Source organism: Symsagittifera roscoffensis, chromosome 5 (genome assembly GCF_963678635.1).
Source record: "Symsagittifera roscoffensis chromosome 5, txSymRosc1.1, whole genome shotgun sequence".
Taxonomy (NCBI): domain Eukaryota; kingdom Metazoa; phylum Xenacoelomorpha; order Acoela; family Convolutidae; genus Symsagittifera; species Symsagittifera roscoffensis.
The window spans coordinates 35,667,299-35,685,650 of NC_087066.1; the positions used below are offsets into that span (position 1 = coordinate 35,667,299).

The 18,352-nt window shown below is 37.1% G+C and overlaps 2 protein-coding genes across 3 annotated transcripts; both read left to right on the forward strand.

Annotated features, from left to right (window-relative positions):
• The first annotated feature begins 1,804 nt into the window (after positions 1-1,804).
• LOC134846481 (four and a half LIM domains protein 2-like) lies at positions 1,805-8,253 on the forward strand. Of its 2 annotated transcripts, none has more exons than XM_063863855.1 (7): positions 1,805-2,031; positions 4,088-4,285; positions 4,860-5,066; positions 6,149-6,323; positions 6,573-6,748; positions 6,934-7,126; positions 7,850-8,253. In XM_063863855.1, the coding sequence occupies exons 1-7, from the start codon at positions 2,005-2,007 to the stop codon at positions 8,038-8,040; spliced, it is 1,167 nt and encodes a 388-aa protein (XP_063719925.1). In that variant the 5' UTR covers positions 1,805-2,004; the 3' UTR covers positions 8,041-8,253. The 2 variants fall into 2 exon arrangements, with proteins under 2 accessions (XP_063719925.1, XP_063719926.1); XM_063863856.1 differs by lacking the exon at positions 1,805-2,031 and adding an exon at positions 2,049-2,329.
• Positions 8,254-10,996: 2,743 nt separating this feature from the next.
• On the forward strand, positions 10,997-15,320 carry LOC134845753 (uncharacterized). The gene is made up of 2 exons (XM_063862816.1): positions 10,997-14,363; positions 14,841-15,320. The coding sequence occupies exons 1-2, from the start codon at positions 11,240-11,242 to the stop codon at positions 15,176-15,178; spliced, it is 3,462 nt and encodes a 1,153-aa protein (XP_063718886.1). The 5' UTR covers positions 10,997-11,239; the 3' UTR covers positions 15,179-15,320.
• The last annotated feature ends 3,032 nt before the right edge of the window (positions 15,321-18,352 follow it).

The following is an 18,352-nucleotide window of genomic DNA, read 5'->3' on the forward strand; positions in this document are numbered from 1 at the left end:
AACCAGTCACCCTGGTTGATAAGATCCAAACAGAGAGCTTTTTGAAAATTGCTTGTCATACAAGCTATACCCAAATTTCAAAAACTGTTTTGCAGACTTTTGAACCCACATTTTTGTCTATTTTACAGGAATAATTTTTTCCGATCATCAAAAACAGTTTGTTTGTGGAAAAGAATTAGTGAAACCGCAATTATTTCTATGCTTGTTTTTTTTTTCTGTGTAGATTAAGGTAAATCTGTCAAAAAATAGCCAAAACTGAATTTTTCAAAGTAGAAGCTTTCTAGCTAAATAGAAAAAGTCAAACGTTTTTTTAAAGTGTGGATCAAATTTAATAGATCAACTTGTGGGTTTTCTTAAATGAGATAAGCCTTGATTGTTATGTATGAGGACAAAGCGAAAAAAAAAACAAAGTGAAAAGTCACAAAATTTAAAATATTTTTTCCATGGAAAACGCTACAAGTATGGAAAACTGCTCGTCATTAATTTCACTAATATAGGAATGCTTATCATGCTACAATAATACAATTTTTCTCCACAATTTTCTGAATTCTATGATGATGATTTTTTGTAGCGTGGAATTGCATGCAAAGCATTTGTTTCAACCATGAGTGTTCTTGCAAGAATTGATGTTCCTGTTTGCGCTGAGTTAATCATGTCCTTGAAACTGATTTGATTATTTTCAGAGATGAATGACTCCTTCTTTCTATCTTAATTTCATAGCTCTTAACAAATTTATTAGACAAAGTCTTGTATTTTTGCAAAAATTCTTACCTTGAGACAGTGAAATGTCGTTAAAATTGCAATCGAAGTTTTAAAACTGCAATTAAACTTACACAAGAGCAACGCAAATTGAATGCGGAAGTCATCCGGTCAATCATTTTTCTTCCCTTGAATGAATTTATAATTCAAACTTTTCTTTAGGTTATCTTTATTGTTCCGACTTTCGTAATGAAAGTAGCGGAATATTTGAACTCGTGGTGGGTTTTTTTTTCTTCAGACAAATTTCTACTTTTAACTAGCCAGTTTTGACAAAATTGTTTTTATATCATTCGAAAGGTAATGTTGGCTATAGCTTAAATTAGAAAAGATTTTTTACCTGTGGTCCTTTTTAGTGAAGTTATCAGGGTTTAAAGATTGCCATTTCGGCCAATTTGGGACAATAAACGTGCGATATATTTCGCGCTACTAACGCGTGAGCGGAGATTTAATCCATCTTAGAAATTGGTTGAAGGAAGCTCATTTGCCATATTTGATTTGATATTAGGAGCAAAATTTATCACTCTGTGTTAAATGGCGTGTATGGTGTATGAAGATGATTTTCCCAAAAAATCTCAAATTTTACTTTTTTTCTACTTTTAAATTTTTCATGTTATTACTGCTCCATTGACCTTAAAAGGCAGTAGGAACATTCAAGGCTTCGCCCTGATACGAGCAGTCTTTTTCATTTTAGAAGTTACATCCTTCCTTGTATTGTGACAACATGATTTCAAGTAACTGAAAAATAAACGAAAAAGTTGGCATGCAATTTTTTCTGCAAAACCTAACTTTTCGGAAAGATTGAAAACGATTAAGGAAGATGATAATCCACTCCACTTTACGATGTTCTACGTACTAGGATCAAAGTTGAACCATAAAAAAATGTATTATCTGGTGATTTAAAGCTTTTTTTAAGCGGTGAGTTTGTTTTTTGAAGCGTTCGTTGTTCTGCAAGGCAAGCTGAGGTGATCATCTGTTTCTGTCGGTGCTTCAAAAGAAATACACATTGTTTGAAAATATTGGTGAATGAAGAATAGCAGTGTATGCGTATACGAAAAAAGAACTGGTCTAAACAATCTCAGTCTTTGCTAGCTTGATAGACTTTTTAAAAGAAGCCGGCCGCATATGCGACTACAGAGTTGCATTTTATTACATACTGTGGTTATTATTCGTGTTCTGAAGATAATTAAAACTCAATTTTATCATCAGTTTTGAATCTTGTTAAGCCAACTCTGTCTTCTAGCTTAAATGGTTAACCGAACAATACAAGAGCAGGTAAAAGTTTATTTTTGTGTAACCAATGCGCCCAAGAGCAGTTAGTTAATTAGCTTCGGCTTAGTTATTAGATCTGGCGATTTATACTGCTAAACTTACCGAAGCAGAAAGCGTTAAAATGTGGTTGAATTGGACTGTTTGCCTAAATTTGCATATTTAAGTACCAGATAAAACTAGTAGACTAGCAGTAGTGCTTAACTGATTTTGAGTTCGTTTGAAAAATTTTACATTTGACGAAGTGAACGGTTGTTGAAAAAAATATAAAAATTTTATTATGGTCCTGACCGAACAGCAACAGGCAAGTCAAATCCTTATTTTTATCTTGATGGAGCACAACAGGGGCGGATTTAGGGGAGGGGGCGGGGGGGGGGGGGGGCGGCCGCTTTCCTTCAGGGATCCGACCCCCTGCCGACCCAAATCGTCCCCCCTTTGTACTCTTTTGGGATATCTATTTTTTGGTGACGGACCAAAAAAACTATCTAAAGACGCATTCGGCGCCACCAATATATATTAATTTTGAGGGGGGAGCGCGCGCCAAAAAAACGCCTGTTTTTCGGCCTGTTTTTTTTTTCAAAATTTTGCCTGCGGCGCAGAAATTTTGGCCAAAACAGGGTCTTTGTAATGCTTTGGGAGAGCTCGGAAAATCAATTTGGTCGACCTAAAAAAATGTCGACAAAATTTTTGAATTTTTTTGAAAATCCGCCCCCCCCCCCCCCCCCTCGAGAAAATCCTAGATCCGCCCCTGGAGCACAATATTTACTCAAAATCAGTATGAGGTATGAGGAATGCGTGCCTTACTTTTTGATCCGGCGCGGCCAGGGAAGGAGTTTTCTTCAGAAAGAAGTCAAATTTTAGGTCAAGCTGTTTCACATTTTCAGCTCTTACAAACCTTAAAATAAATCTTTTTCACAAAAAAATGCTGTGCTTTCTGTAGTTCTTTAAAAAAATCCAGGCCAAAAGTCGCGTTATTATTCATCTGCTCGACCTTAGGTGTTTTTTTTGCCTCAGCAGCGCTTTAAAAAAACTTTGGAGCTGGTTGGTCAAAAATAATGCAGGAAAGTTAATGAAAAGAGGAAAAAAATATTATAGTCGAAGGACTGTTGCTGTCCATCGCCCACCCCAACACGCTACTGATCAATCGGTTTGAGATCTTTTGCATTGTTCATTTTCAAAAATCACAAAATGCCATTGCCGATTGTTTTAATGAAAAATGGGTACTGCAAAAATCATATCGGGACCGCTGAATATCATATTTTTAGTAGTTCAAGCTTTGAAAAACCTTCAGGTGTCCCAAAAAATCATATTTCATATCCAATCAAGGACAACTAAGCAAATACGTACAGCAAAGCTTTTTCTGTAAGTTATCGAGCCACAGCCCTAACCATAGGTTAATTTTTTAAGGTTAGCTAAGCTTTGGCTATCTTACGAGACTACGTATTGAAAAAAGCGACTAAAGCATAATTAGCAGATAAAACTAAACTATTTGTAGTTGAGAAATGAGGAAGACTGCAAAAGAACCTCGGAAGATTTAGGCAGAAATCTGCCCTCTCTTGCAATATTCTCATAAGATCTTACAAAATAGTCTATTTTCCTCAACTACCTTCCTAACAGTTTTCTCTTCTAATTAACTAGGGACAGTAGCCCAATTTTTTGAGTTAATTTCATTATTTTGTGGCGTAGCAAGGGATTTGCAGGTTTTTTAGGACCAAATCCGTTTAAAACAGCCTAAGTAACCAGCAAGCATTTTTTATGAAAATCGGTCATAGTGACGAAAAATTAAGCTTCGTTGATGGGGGAAGAAAATGAGCTTTTCTTTTAATTTTTTTGTTTGTTGTATGGAATTTTTTTGGGGATATGACCTTCCGAATTCAAGTGTTCGAATTTTTTGTAATAATTCAACTATGATAAATTTTAGTGGAAAGTTGGTGCTAAAAGTTCCAGACATTAACCGATTTGAAAAGGCATTTCGTCGCCTTTTCCATTGGTGACTTAGTTTGTTCTTGCAATCGGCTACACATGTAGGTGACAGAGCATTACTTGTTTTGATTGATTGCAGGAGGAGCGGGACAGACTGCGGGAGGAGCAGTTTGACCGACTGCGCAAGATCAGCTACATGGCCAATGGGGCCTCCAAGTTTCTCAGGACCATCGGCAGAGATCTCTCGGGGGGAGCGGACGTGGAGGAGATCCTGAGCAAGCAGGAGAGGGGCGACATCCAGCTCATGAGTTTCCAGGACATGGAGTCAATGTTCAAGGTCAGCAACGCTTCAACTCAATCAACTTGAATTATAAATCAGCATTATACTAGCAGCTCAACCTAGCTTAAAACGATTTCGAATATAATAATTATTTTATTTTCAAGCCAAAACTTATAAGCATACATTCCAAGTTAGGCAATTTTTAATAAATGTGAGAGCTGAGTCGGAAATGGCTTGCCAATTTTGGTTTTATTTTGATGGAAGATTGCGCAACAAAGCGTAATGCAGTAGAAAAAACTTAGTATGGTGAATGGGTCGAGTGTTTCTGAGTTAACTGACCTTAGTTAAAACAGTTGGCAAGTAAATTTTGAGTAGAAATAAACTGAACAAAAAGAAAAGTATATCAAAAGAACCATGCTAATCTTCAATCAATACGACTATATCCAAATGTTTTTGATTTTCCCGTAAGTAGGTTTATTTACTACCATCGACTCTCTTGGGACTAAAACTAATCATGATTTTTGAATTATTTACAAACAAAAAGAAGCAGTGTAACAGTTTCCATTCAAATAAATACATGGCTCTATTCAAAAAAATGACAGCCTTCAGTTATTTTTAAAACCTGGTTAAGGATGACGATGACTCGGCCAACAAGAACAAGAACCTGAGCAAGGACAGTCAGCATGGACAAGAGTACATCTGCTGGTCATGTGACAAGTCCCTATATGGTCATAGATTCGTGAACAAAGAGGGACACCCCTACTGTGTGCCCTGCTTCCACGACAAGTTCGGAAATGACTGTTTCAAGTGCAACAAACTCATCGAGGCCGATACTAAGGTAACTTAATCATTATAGCCATGATATCTCGTTTTGGGAACAGATCAATTCCGTTATCAGATATCAAAAAGTCAAAACAATTTTCGGATCTAATTAACATTCTCCCCCCAACGGTACCTACTTGAGAATCTCTACCCCGATAAATAAATACTGTCAATTAGTCCTGATCTTTCTATTGAGAATTATAATTCTGCTGCATTCTGATTGGTCGAAAAATCGACCATTTTGATTTACATAACATTCCCCCCCCCCCTTTCTTGAAAGGGGTGGAGATAGTTAAGTAGGTTCTTGTTCTTGTTGGCCGAGTCATCGTCATCCTTAACCAGGTTTTAAAAATAACTGAAGGCTGTCATTTTTCAACAGGCTAAATTGAATAACAGCTTTTGTTTTTTTTGCCAGAATTTGAATGTATTTGTGGTAAGTTCATATATTCTGGCTTTTCTTCAGCATGCTTGCTTTTGATAATATTCATGTGTATAATTCGTAGCAAAAAGTTCGGACAGACAAAATTAATTAAAATGAGCAATCAATGCTTTTCGATGTTTTTTGCATGCAAAATCTGAAGCTGAACAACCTTGAATTTTTTGTCAGACCAAATTCAAAATGCGAAGTCGTCGATTATCTGATGATTATGCTAGCCTAATTTTTAAATACTGCATTGAAAATCCAGATTTTACTATAAAACAGTTAGCAAAATTAGTTGAAAAATCGAAATCTACCGTTTATGATGTTTTAACAAAGAAGAATATCAAGGAGTTATTTTCAACAAAAAAAAAACAGATTAGGCGGCCCAAAAAAAAACAAACGGAGGTGATGATCATATAATTCAAAATTTGGAAACTAATCACAGAAAAATATTAGCCACCCTGAGCAATAATTTTCCTGTTTCAAGGTTTACTATTCAACGCTTCGGATGCAATTGCCCGCCGTGGTTATAGGTTTTGAGCGAAACTCTGCTTTGTGAACTTTCGACGTTATGTTTATTTCAGTTTTATTTCAGTCCAGACAGTTGCTCTTTTAATTAATTCTGTCTGTCCGAACTTTTTGCAATTCGCTATATAACTGAAAAAGTGTGGTTTTAGGATGTGAGTTTTGAGAAGCAGCACTGGCATGAGAAGTGTTTCACGTGTAAAGAGTGTAAGAAGCCGTTGGACGTGGAAGGGTTCTCCTTCAAGGACAAACAGCTCTTCTGTGAGGACTGCCACGACGTCAATTATGCGGACAAGTGCACCAGATGCGAGAAGCCATTCAAGCCAAGTTGGTTCATTTCAACCTCATCTTACACCTTTAGTTCAAAGTTTACTATCCAAAATTGATCCCAAAACGGGTCATTAGTTCTGAATCAAAAAATGCTCAAGCGCGGTTTAATGTTGAGCATTTGCCAGCTGGTCTTCAATTGTAGAATTATTGTCCTGACTAATAAAAACTACCTCTTGAATTCTAAATTGGTATATGCTTCATATGATTAAGCAAACTGACATTTGCTTGAAATAATAATTTTTCTAGGTCAGCAGAAGTTGAAGTGGAATGGAGGCCAGTGGCACCCCGATTGTTTCCAGTGCGGGGGGTGTGGGAAGGCGATCGGACGCAGTCCCTTCCACCCCCACAAGGACACGCCCTACTGCATAGACTGCTGGACCGAAAACTTCGCCATCAAGTGTACCAACACCAAGTGCGGCAAGGTAACAGAACACTGAAGAAAACCATGTTCCTATGCTGTTTCCTTAAAATCCAACTTCATTAGAACTTTCTTTAAGTTCGATATTGTAATATAGTTCAACCAAAATCATAACTTAGACACTGCTTAAAAATCTCATGAGAGTTCTGAAAGATTTGAGCGTTTCATAGTATTTTTCTAAATATGTAGGCGATCACTAGTGGGGGAGTGACGTATAAGAAGCAGCCTTACCACAGGCAGTGTCTGGGCTGCAGTGAGTGTGGGAAGGAGTTGGCTGGACAGAGGTTCACCCTCAGTGAGGACACATCCCTCCCCCTGTGCGCGGAGTGCTTCACCAGCAAACACGCCAAAAACTGCTACGAGTGTGACACCCCCATCACAGGTGCCACTTAATGCCAACACTCACAAAACCCACTTGTGCTCTCGACTTCACAAAAATTTCATACATTGTCTCGTTCCTTTTCAAATTTTCTGCACTGTGTTTTTGTATCATACAAATTATAAACCTACAGCTAGCTGCAGTCCGCAGCATTTGTAAGGGTTGGGGCGGACGCCCTACCCTATCAGTGATTCGACACCCCTACCAACCAATGTGTCCCCCCAATTGTCTCCTTTGGAGCTATTTTACAAAACCCGTTTTCGGCTGACCGGTTTTTAAACTTTTCTAGAAGCCACTTCGGGAGGCTTCAATTAATACTCATTCTGAGAGGGGAGTGCGCGCCGAAAAAACGCATTTTTTTTCCAGAGTCGCAATTTTTTGGCACCGAAAAAACGCAATTTTTTGATCGGAATCTTCCAAAAAAATACTTGAAAACGACGTTGTTTTTGCTTAATTTTTTTAAACAACTGCGTGCGGCGAACTTTTTTTGTCAAAATAGGGTTATTTTTGCGTTTTGCGAGAGCTGAAAAAAGTTACAAAAAGTTACATCTAAGAATAAAAATACTAAAAGTCCGCCTTTTTTGAAAAAATCCTAGATCCGCAAACTTTTCAACCGACTGAGGGCTAAAAAATGAGGTTTTTTTATTAAAGGATGTTTGCAATTATGGTGCAATTTTTTTGTGCTATATTGTGAGTTCTTGGAACCATTCTGCTGTAATCTTCTAGGAATCAGCGGTGGCAAGTATCTGGCTTTCGAGGGATTTTACTGGCACAGGGAATGCTTCTATTGCAAGTCGTGTGGGGAAAAACTGGAGGGCATCAACTTCTTAGCAGAGGGAACTGGGAAGGATACTGAGATCCTGTGTCAGCCATGTGGCCACAAGAGGAGGGGATGGGATTTCTCAGTTGATGCATGAGAAATAAAAGAGAATATTCAAGAAGAAAAAAGAAGAGACAATGAGCTCAAATGGAGCAACTGTCCAGCATAGTATTTTGTATAGTCATCAGTTGACCTTTATGTTAAATAAATCACACAATATTTCACTTCAAATTATTTGTACATTCTCTCAGAACTAAAAGCGTCTATCTATTTCATTGTTTATGTCTTCATGGAAGAAATAAGTCACTTATTTTATTGTTTCTACCAAAACAAAATCAAAAAACAAGGCTAGCCAGGTTCTGTGCAAGTAGCACAGAATGTTTTAACTATAGTTTTTGAAAACCTACCAGAAAAAAAGTTTATTCTGCGTGGTGTGATAAAAAGATCTGACGTAACAGAAAAACTTAGTCATAATCGAGAAACATAGTAGTATAGACAAACATAACACAGAAAAATGAAGAGAAAAGACTAAAAAACAACAAACAATTATTTAAAAAATCACAAAATAATTCAATTTTTTTAAACATTTTTTAGGAGATTTTTTTTTGATTTTTTGAAATTTTTGGTTCCCAAAATGGCTTGAAAAATCTCCAAGAACTACCTTACTATTAAAGCATAAATAAGCTATTGTAAACGACCTAAATTAAGCATTAAGCGTCCTTGGTAGCTTAAGTCGCTCGAAATGGGACAAAAAAAAATCAAAGTTTCAAACAAGTTTTTCTCAACCCTAGAAAAAAATTTTGGAAATTTTTTAATTTGGTTCAAATCTAAGATCTTTAGTATGATATATCACTTAGCCCAGTCCGATTTTTATCTGGTCCTATTTTGCGTGAAAAAAAAAGAAAAATACTAAAACACCCAAATACAAAGTTCTTCCCCATTTCCAATGGTGGGAACAGCAAATAATTCATTTCCGAGTACAATCCTGAAAAATCTGATTTCTCTATAAAGTGTTTAAGATCTTTTCAAAGAAACACTTTCATTGCACTTTCAAAAAATCTTTTTTGGTTAATCTTCCACCCGGACCAAAATGTAAGCAAAAACGGTTTCTGAGCAGTATGAATGTGGCGCAGGCGCAATTTCGTTATTTTCTTCAATAATCGGAACAATATGTAATAAGACTGCTCGTAACAGGGCAAAAACTCGGTTGATCCAGCTGCGTGTCACTTCGCCTAAATGCAGAAAAAATAATTTTATTGTAACAAAGATAAAAATTTTATAACCAAAACATTTAACTAGAACAATTGGATGATAAGCATCTCATTTTAGGCACTGAGTTAGAATTTCCTTCGCATCATTTTATATTTTGTCCAATGTAACCAAACGTGAGGTTTAGGCAGGAAGTCAGCCTTAGTAGGTAAATTTCTAGCGACAACCGACAAAGACTCAGAATGCAGCCGATGGAGTCAAGATAGTTCTTTACTTGCGGTAACCCGAAAAACGTGACATTCGCTACACACTGATGAAAGTTGAAGACTTTGCTCCTCGCAATTATCACAAACTGGCCAAATTAGCAAAACTCAATCGTTCTTTATTGTGATTTGAAACACGTTCACAAAAAAGGATCACAGGTGAAACATATTTTTAGTTAAAGCCCATAACTTCCGTCAAAAACGCTAAATTAAAAAACACATTTAGTTCGTCTTTTTTTTCTCAAAATAGAAACAATTAAAGATTGACGAGCATTACGCGCAACCGTGCATACCAGAACCCTATAATTTACTGCAATTTAAGGTATCTATCTGGTGTAGTTTTTTGAAAACTCACTAATTTCAAAAAAAATATATAAAAAATATAGATTTTTTTACTTTGTGAAGCGCCTTTCCATGCTGGCTACACGAATAGTTTGCCATGCTGGCTACACGATAAAAGAAAACTGGTAAGTGGCGCATAAATTATCCTGAAATTGCAAAAATGGGCAAAAAAATTCGTGTAGAAAAAAAACACATGAAAAAGTGTCACGAAATTTTTTTTTGAGCTCAAAACAATTTTTTATCTTCCTGATGATATAAAAAATATCAAAAACTGCAACTTAATAATTTAAAATTGGTCTTATAAAAAACCATCTCAAGCATAAAAATTCTGTCACTCTCTCTTTTTACAAGATTCTTTTTAAAAAACTACTTTGATTTTCGAACATTTGTTCAGCTGATAAGTTTTAAATGTCAACAAGGTGTTCTCCCCCGTCCAGGACGGATTCATTAGGATTTTATTGATATCAATTGAGGACTGTTCAACTTGATTTATTTACGGGGTTACCTCAAGGGTTGCCCACCCAAATGCTCCTTTGTACTATTTTCAGACACCCGTTTTTAGTTTACCAACCCTAATTTTTTCAAAGGCGCTTTTGGCGCAAATATACTAATTTCGAGGGGGGGCTAATATAATAATTTTGTGGTGCCTAGAAACGCCTTTTTAGTCTGTTTTTTTTTCCAAAAATTTGCCTGTGGCGCAAAATGTTTGTCAAAGCAGGGTCTTTATTGTGATTTGAAAAATAATTAGGTCGACCTAAAAAAGTTCTACATAATTTTTTGAAAATCCGCCCTTCATGCGAGAGAATCCTAGATCCGCCTCTGGTTATGTCTATCTATAGGGTATTTAGATTCGACTTGAAATGTTTGTTGGAGCTAGCATGCAGTTAAGAGACCTAAAATAGCTGAAAACTTCTCGGCATATTTGACTCTGTCGGTTTTCTCGTAACTTTCTCCCGAACAATCTCAAGGAGTGAAATATTTTATTCGTTTCACGCATTTTTCGAATCTTTTTAAATTGCTTTGATGGATAATAGATAGGATAAAAATCTGAATATTTTATTGCGTATCCATACACTATGAGGAAACTTTAACTCCTGCTCGGTAAGTTTTTCGTTGCTGTATTGAATTCCTTGCTTAATAAACATCTATATTTTCAGCATAAAGTGTTTCCTTAAACTATTTTTGAGAACACCTGCTCCCATTTGCTTCCCATTTGAACATTTTAGCGGTTGATACAAGCCGCTGATATCGAATTTGCTTTTGATCTATAATTCATGGGCTAAATAAAGAAGCAACCGCAAGCTCATGAACTGTTCGATTCCATTATTGAACTAATAGACTTGAAATGCTGTGATTAGGAAAAATTTGCTGTTGAAGGAAAGCTGTCGCCTTTAATTTTAAATTTATAGCGCTTTGCTTTAAACTTCATGCTGGCTGTTTTGAAATTCAGATGGTGAGTTTATTGAGGAATATTTTTAAAAGATGTCTGAAGTATCTACAAGCGACCGTTTTGGCAACACTGATTTTCTTGAATCTGTGGAGGATCCGAAGGAGAGACAGAATAGCGACGACGATAAAACACCGACAGCAGATGAGAGCAAAATTGGTCCGAACGAAGATCGAAAGGAACTCGACGGAACAACCCAGCAGCCTGATCCGACAACCGACAGCCGAAGTTTGCAGTCGGGTGTAGAAAAAGAAAAAATGACGAAAGAAGAAAAGCCAAGCGATATCTGTGAAGACCTGAACAAAAGTCAGACTTCTTCGGCAGACGTGAAGAAAAATAAACAGAAAACAGAAAAGCAGGCATCTCACGTGAAGGAAAACAAATTCGATCCAAAAACGGTGTACGTTAAGGATATTAATGGAAATTACGACTACTCCAAATTTGCAAGGAAACAGCATCCATACCAGCGGATGAACAATCTCGCAAATGGAGGTAAAGCCAATGAAGCTAAAAATTCGAACTTAAAGAAGCAGCAGAACATTAAGCCCCATCAATTTAATGCTCAAAAAACATCTAAGGGTCATTCAAACAATAGCAAGTTTTATGATAGTAGAAAACTCGATGGCAAGCAAAAGAAACAATTGAAAACTGTAAATGCTCCGGGTATTGAAGGAAAAGTTCCATCAGAAATAATAACTAACCCGGACCAGTCAAAAGCGACAGGTAAACAATGCGAATGTGAAAACCTGGATAGCGGCAGAGATCAAAAGTTTGTGCTTGGCGATAACTGGGAAGCCGCTTTTTTCGAACCAGTAGAGGAACCAAAAAAAGAGATAAGAGAAATGGAAATGTCAGGCAATCAATCGAAGCCAGAAGAGGTAGACACCATTGAAGACGAGAAACCGCTCAGCTTGGAAGAAAGTGTTATTAGTGACAAAAGCAAAGCTCCCCCTGCTGACAATAACAAGATAACAGAGAAACAGAAATTAAATCAGGTTGCTTCCTTAAAAATTAAACCAGGAAAAACTGGAATCGAAAAACCCCGGTCCGCAAAACTAAATAGAAACAAAAGTAAATTGAGTCAGCAGCAGATGATAAACCACGATCTGGAGAAAATAGAAAAAAAGCTAGATCGAGATACAATTGGACTCAGTTCTTTGGCTGATATCGAGCCCAAAACAGAAAGTATGACCGAAAAATCTCTTCAGGAAGACAGCCAACAAATCAAAACGGCAAAACCCCGCAAAAACATTGGTTCAGATCCAGGTGCAAAAATTTTCACTAAAAAGCAAGAAGAAAAAGAGCGAATGGTACTGATTCACACCGAGAAGACCGGTACCCAAGTTTCTGAAACTCAAGGAACTACCAAAAAGGAGCAAATCGAAGACACGAGTTTTGAAAATCGCCAAAACAATAATTCATCAATTGACGAATCGAAATCTAAAACTGAAAAAACTAAGAAAACAGATGACTTGAGCGTTGAGAATATTGAAGACGAATTGTTATCGTCAAAATCCTACGAACCCTTAAAAGACCCAAAAACAAATCGCAAAGTCGCTAATAGAATTCAAGCGAATGGAAAGAAACCGGTACTCGCTGTTAAAAAATCCACTATGAACGGAAAAAATGTTAAAAGCAAAAAAGACAAAAGTACCGGGAAAATCAAAGAACTGGATTTTAAAGAAGTGAAAAAAAGTAAACTATTAAATGAAGGTGAAATTGAGGGCGGGAACAACAAAGACATAAATGAAGGGGCTGACGAAGCACTTAGAGAGGACGAAAAGAAAGGCGAGGATAATTCGGACCTGGAAGGGGATCCAAACGACAACCCCAATCTTGCCTCAACAAACGGCGATACGAGACAACAGACTGCGAAAACTGAGACACTAAACGGCCAGTCTATCGATGATTTGATCGAAACTGTTCGAGAGAAAACAAATGGCTCGGCTGTAGCTCTTACTCGGGATCAATCGATTGTGATTGGACAAAAACCAACTGGGGAATCCGAGAGGAAGCAATCACGTGGCATTCCAGACATGGCGAGGCAGGTTTATGGTGGATTCCACAACTACCAACCACCACCAGAGTCGGATGAAAATGAAGATGAAGGAAGCCAGTTAAATGGTTCAAATGAAAGCGAAGTATCAAAACAGAGAGAAATTAAACGTGACAAAAAGAGGCTGAATAAAAAAGGTTTATCCAAAGGAGTCCCACAGTCTAGTAGATATGTAGACACCCGTTATGTACAAGATGTGAGTAAAATAAGACTTGACGGAGAAAAGAATGGCGACGAAAAACAAAATGAAACAGAGAAAACCAACGTGGACGATGAAAAAGAAACAGATTCAACGAAAGATGAAGAGGAAACAGGGAAAAAGGAGCAGGAGAAACCGAAGGTTGATGAGTTCGGCCGACCAATCAGAACGAAGTCTGCCATTCTTCGGGCTAAAGAAGTGATAGACAATAAAGACTTGACCAAGTCGACTGAGAATTTGTTAAAGGCGTTATGCGAAGACGCAATTGAAGAACTGCTCAAAAATGCTGAAGCGGAAAAAGACAGCGAGTCCCAGTCTGGCCGCGGGAGTCCCGCAGATACAATTGATTTGGTGGCTAATGAAAACAAACACGACGAAGACAAGATAAAACGGCTGAGACAGAAGAAAAAACAAGAAGAGTATATTCCTAAAAGATTCACTTTTGCCACGTTTCGAAACTGTCCGTGTTCGCTGTGCACCCGAAAGAAGCCGAAAAAGATGAAATACTTGACAAACAAATCTAAGCAGAAAACGAACAAAGCAGACAGCATTAAGGAGGAGCTAGAGACTGGGGGAAATGAGAGTGAAAATGGGGAACAGCCTCAGCCTACTCTGGCTGAAGTAGCGGCCGAACAGTTACTTCAGTCGAGTGAAGCACATAACATTAATGGACAAGAGCCGATCGAGACAAATGCTTCGGGTATGGTAGTGCAACGCATAATAGAGATGTCGGCGTCTCTTCCCATGTCGCAGCTGTTGTGGCGAATCACAGATGTGAAGAATAAGATCAAGGCTGCCAGGAATGAACAGACACTCACCATCTACAGTCAGCATTTCTACACTGCACCGCATGGATACAAAATGCAGGTTGCCACTTGTCCTTATGGAGGACGGGGAAAGCAGTGTAAGTAATGATTATCATGATTATAAATGTCAACTTATTTCAAAACTGATACTTAAAAGAGAATCAGCTCCAATTTTTTTTCACGTGCCATTACAGCTAGATGCCAAAAAAACTCCAGTTTCAATACTTCCGCCAAATTAAGAAGTAAATGCTTTGGTCGGACTAGCTAAAATTTCACGTAAGAAATTGATATTGGAAAAAGAAGATTTTTTGATAAACTTGAAAAAAGAATGAACTAATAAAACTGTTTTGAACAAAAAATGTATGAATGGTTTTATGTATATTTTTTCCCCAATCCGATAAGTTGAGGTGTTCTAACTTGACTTCTAGCGCAACGCTACAGCGTGACCGATTTCGATTGCAATAGTGCAGAACTTCTAGATGCAAAAAAAAACGGCCTTGATTTTCAAAAGAAAAAGAAAAAAGTAGATGTAATTCAGAACGTGAGCCAATTTGGGTTGTTGAAATGTGTTTCAGTGTTTGGAAGGTACCTCCCTGTCTATTTGTTCGTATGCAGAGGTAAGTGGGACAACCTCCTGCCGTGGCCCTTCTCCGCCGAGATCACAGTCACCCTTCTGGACCAGAACCCAGACGTCAGCCAGAGGGAGGACCGGGTGTTCTCCTTCACACCCGACGCCACCAACCCCGCCCTGGGCAAGTCTCTGAGTCAGCCGCGTAAGGCGTACAACAACTACTTCGGCTTGAACAAATTCGTGCCCCTTCAGTTTCTCAGCCCCACCCAGTTCACCTATGTCAGAGATGACACCATGTTCCTCCAGGTGTTTGTGAGGAACGACAAGATGCTGGTGATATGAAACAGTTGCAACGAACACTTTTTAGTCGCTAAAAATATGTGAATATACGCCAATTTTTTGTTTCGTTCAGCAAAAAATGTTTGTGATCGTTTAAGATGATTTGAAAAATTTTCGAACTTACTATTGACTGAAAAACTTGAATTAGCACTGTAGGTATGAAGTTTGCAGTTAAGTTTTTAATTGATTCGTCTGCAAATTAAAACAAAGATAATACTAAGACTGTTTTACCTTCATTCTTTTTATTGCAATGAGCAGCCAAATTTTGCCGAATTCTGGTGGTTTTTTCATTTGGTCAGATTGTTTTTGTTCACTCATGTTTATGCGGTTAAACGAAGTTTCACAGCATTTTGTGCTGAACAAGCTTCTATTGTGCGGATTCGAAACGAAACTGTGGCATCAGGGCGAAGACAGAATAATCTGACTGCATTTTAAAGTATATGGAGAAGTGTTCCTCAAAAAAAAAACGTATGAAAATTTCAAAAAAATGAAAAAAAAACCAGATTATTGTTCCGACTTTCGATACGAAAGTAACGGAATATTTGTGCTCGGGGTATGTTTCTTCTTCAGACAAATTTCGACTTTTTAACTAGCCATTTTTGACGTAATTTTCTTATATCATTCGAAAGATATTGTTGTCCTGAGCTTAAGTTTGAAAAGATATTTCACCTGTGATCAATTTTCGTAAAGTTATGGGGGTTTAAAGATTGCCATTTTGGCCAATTTGGGACAATTAACGAGCGATATACTTCGCGCTATTAACGCGTAAGCGGAGATTTAATCCGTCTTAGAAATCGTTCCAAATTGGTTGAAGGGAGCTCATTTGCCATAATTGATGTGTTATGCCACATTTTTCGATTATCGGAACAATAACCGTATAAAAAAACTAAAGCAAAGCTACAGATAAAATGAACTCTTATTTTCTCTCCATTTTAGTTTAGTTTGGACAAAACATGGTTTTTACAAATATTTGCTCGGAATTTTATCAGCAGTTGAAGCAATTTGACCAAAATTACACCTTGAAAACGGTTTTATTCGTTTGTTTCAAAATAAAAGAGGAAACAAGGTCATATGCAGTTCATTTTAAATCACCTGAGCCTGTTTTTTTTTAAATTTTGGAATAAAAAAAAAACCGTTTTAAGGTTCTTGCGCGCTGTGCCAATTGCAAGTTACATCATGAAAAGTTAATCCCGAAACTATCATCACCGAAGCGTTTTTCTGTGCCTTCTCGCTTAAACTCACAAGTGCAACGCCTTTTTTCGAGGAAAAAAGTTGTAACAGGCATCGTCAAATAACTTACCTAGCTCTTTATAAGAAATTAAAGGCTGTCATCTAAGGAATTAAATGAGTGGATTCAACTGTCATGAAAGGAATCAAAAGTCATGGCATTGAAGAAGACTTAAAATAAAAGCGCAAGTTACAAAAAAAACACTATCAGATTAAGCTCTAAAATTAAACTCAGAATTTGTTTTTGTAGATTGCAAAAAAAATCACATTTCTTTGAGTCCAAAAAAACTCAGACTACCAAAATGTTAAAAAATGTTTAAAAAGAATATATAGATGCAAGATGTTTTGCAGGACCTACCTATGAAGGGAAACAATTTCATTCAAGTAAGATGAAGTCATAATAAAGCCACGCCAATCGTCTTAGAAACTAATTCACCCGCCTTGTGCTATTCAGTCTAATGCCTAATGACATCAAGAAAAAAAATTCTAGTTTCAAAGGATGAAAAACAGTTTTTTTTGCTGTTAATCTGACAATGTTAGTACTACTCTCTGCAACAAACAATCTTGCCATGCTTTAAATTGCATTCTTTCTTAACATCAGCAAAGTCTGGGTACCGCATCGTTTTGAAGAAACCGAAATATAATGAATCCGATAAGATGAAATAACCAAAACATTGATCGAAAAATAATGACTGCACGTGAAAAAATTCGAAAGCAACCTAAAACTTGCTTTTTTAAAAACCAAATGATATCGAAGCATAAGCGAACCATGAAATTAACCTGATCGTATCATTTTGCGTTGCGGTTTTTTTAAATAAGCAAAAATTGAGTTTAGCCAAGTCTCAATAACTTAGTGGATAATGCATTTGCTTTAATATTCATATGATCCAATCAACTCGAAATCAAACGTTTTATCTGAAACTCGAAAAAAATTGGAATTTGGAGGAACAAGGAAAAAATTTTTGGATTTTGGTCTCTATCACTTAAAAAACTCAACCTTCTAGAAAACCATGCCGAGGACTTCAAAGATGTTTAAAAAATTGATTACATTTTTTGGAAAGAATGGCCTAATTGAGAATTAAAATAATTTACATTGAGTCTTTATCGAAACTGTTTACAATTTTGTGATCTTTCTCATCATTTGTTTAATTATAAGTGTTGTTTCCTCCCACGGCTTTGGGGATATTAAACTTCTGAATGGAGGCGTCGAGTTGCAAATGGTGGAGGAATGTATGCAAGGAACGTTGGCTACTCATAAGTAGAGCAGTTACACCATGATGCCATCCTTCTACAGTATTGATTAATGGGGTCGAACCAGAAGCTGCTTCCTTCGAACAATTCCATATTTTTGAAGGAAATAAGGGCTCGTGAATAGTTTTTTTCCTACAGTTTCTCTAGAAATAGGAAGTAAACTCATCTTGTTTTTCACTAACCTTACTGTCCAGGTCAAAACGGTCTACGACTTTTTCTAGTCCCCAGAAGACCTGGTCCACTCCAAATTCAACCAATTCAAGAGGGACAAAGCTTAATGCCGGAATGTGCTTTAGCTCCAAATTTAGCACAACATTGCTTTCATGTAAGCGCTTAAGGCTAATTGCATTAATTTAACAGTTTGTTTGGTTTGAGATAGTTAGGTGAAAGTAGAACGAAGGAGGTTGCACTGAGCGTCCAGTGTCCGCAAGACCTTGCATCTTAACGGAAAAACTCTACTTGATCTTTGAAGGGTAGATAGAGCGGGAGCTAATTTGTTTCAAAAAACAGCCATGAGTTCTGATTTTACAATTTCAGACACGACAACTTCGGAAAAAAATCAAATAGGAAATTGAAGAAACGTCAATCCATCAGCGATGGATAAAAGCCGACACTGGTAACAAACGCGAAATTATTACTTGCATATAGCTTTGATTTCAACTTTAACAAGGTAGTCGGGTATATAAAGTCCCAGCCATA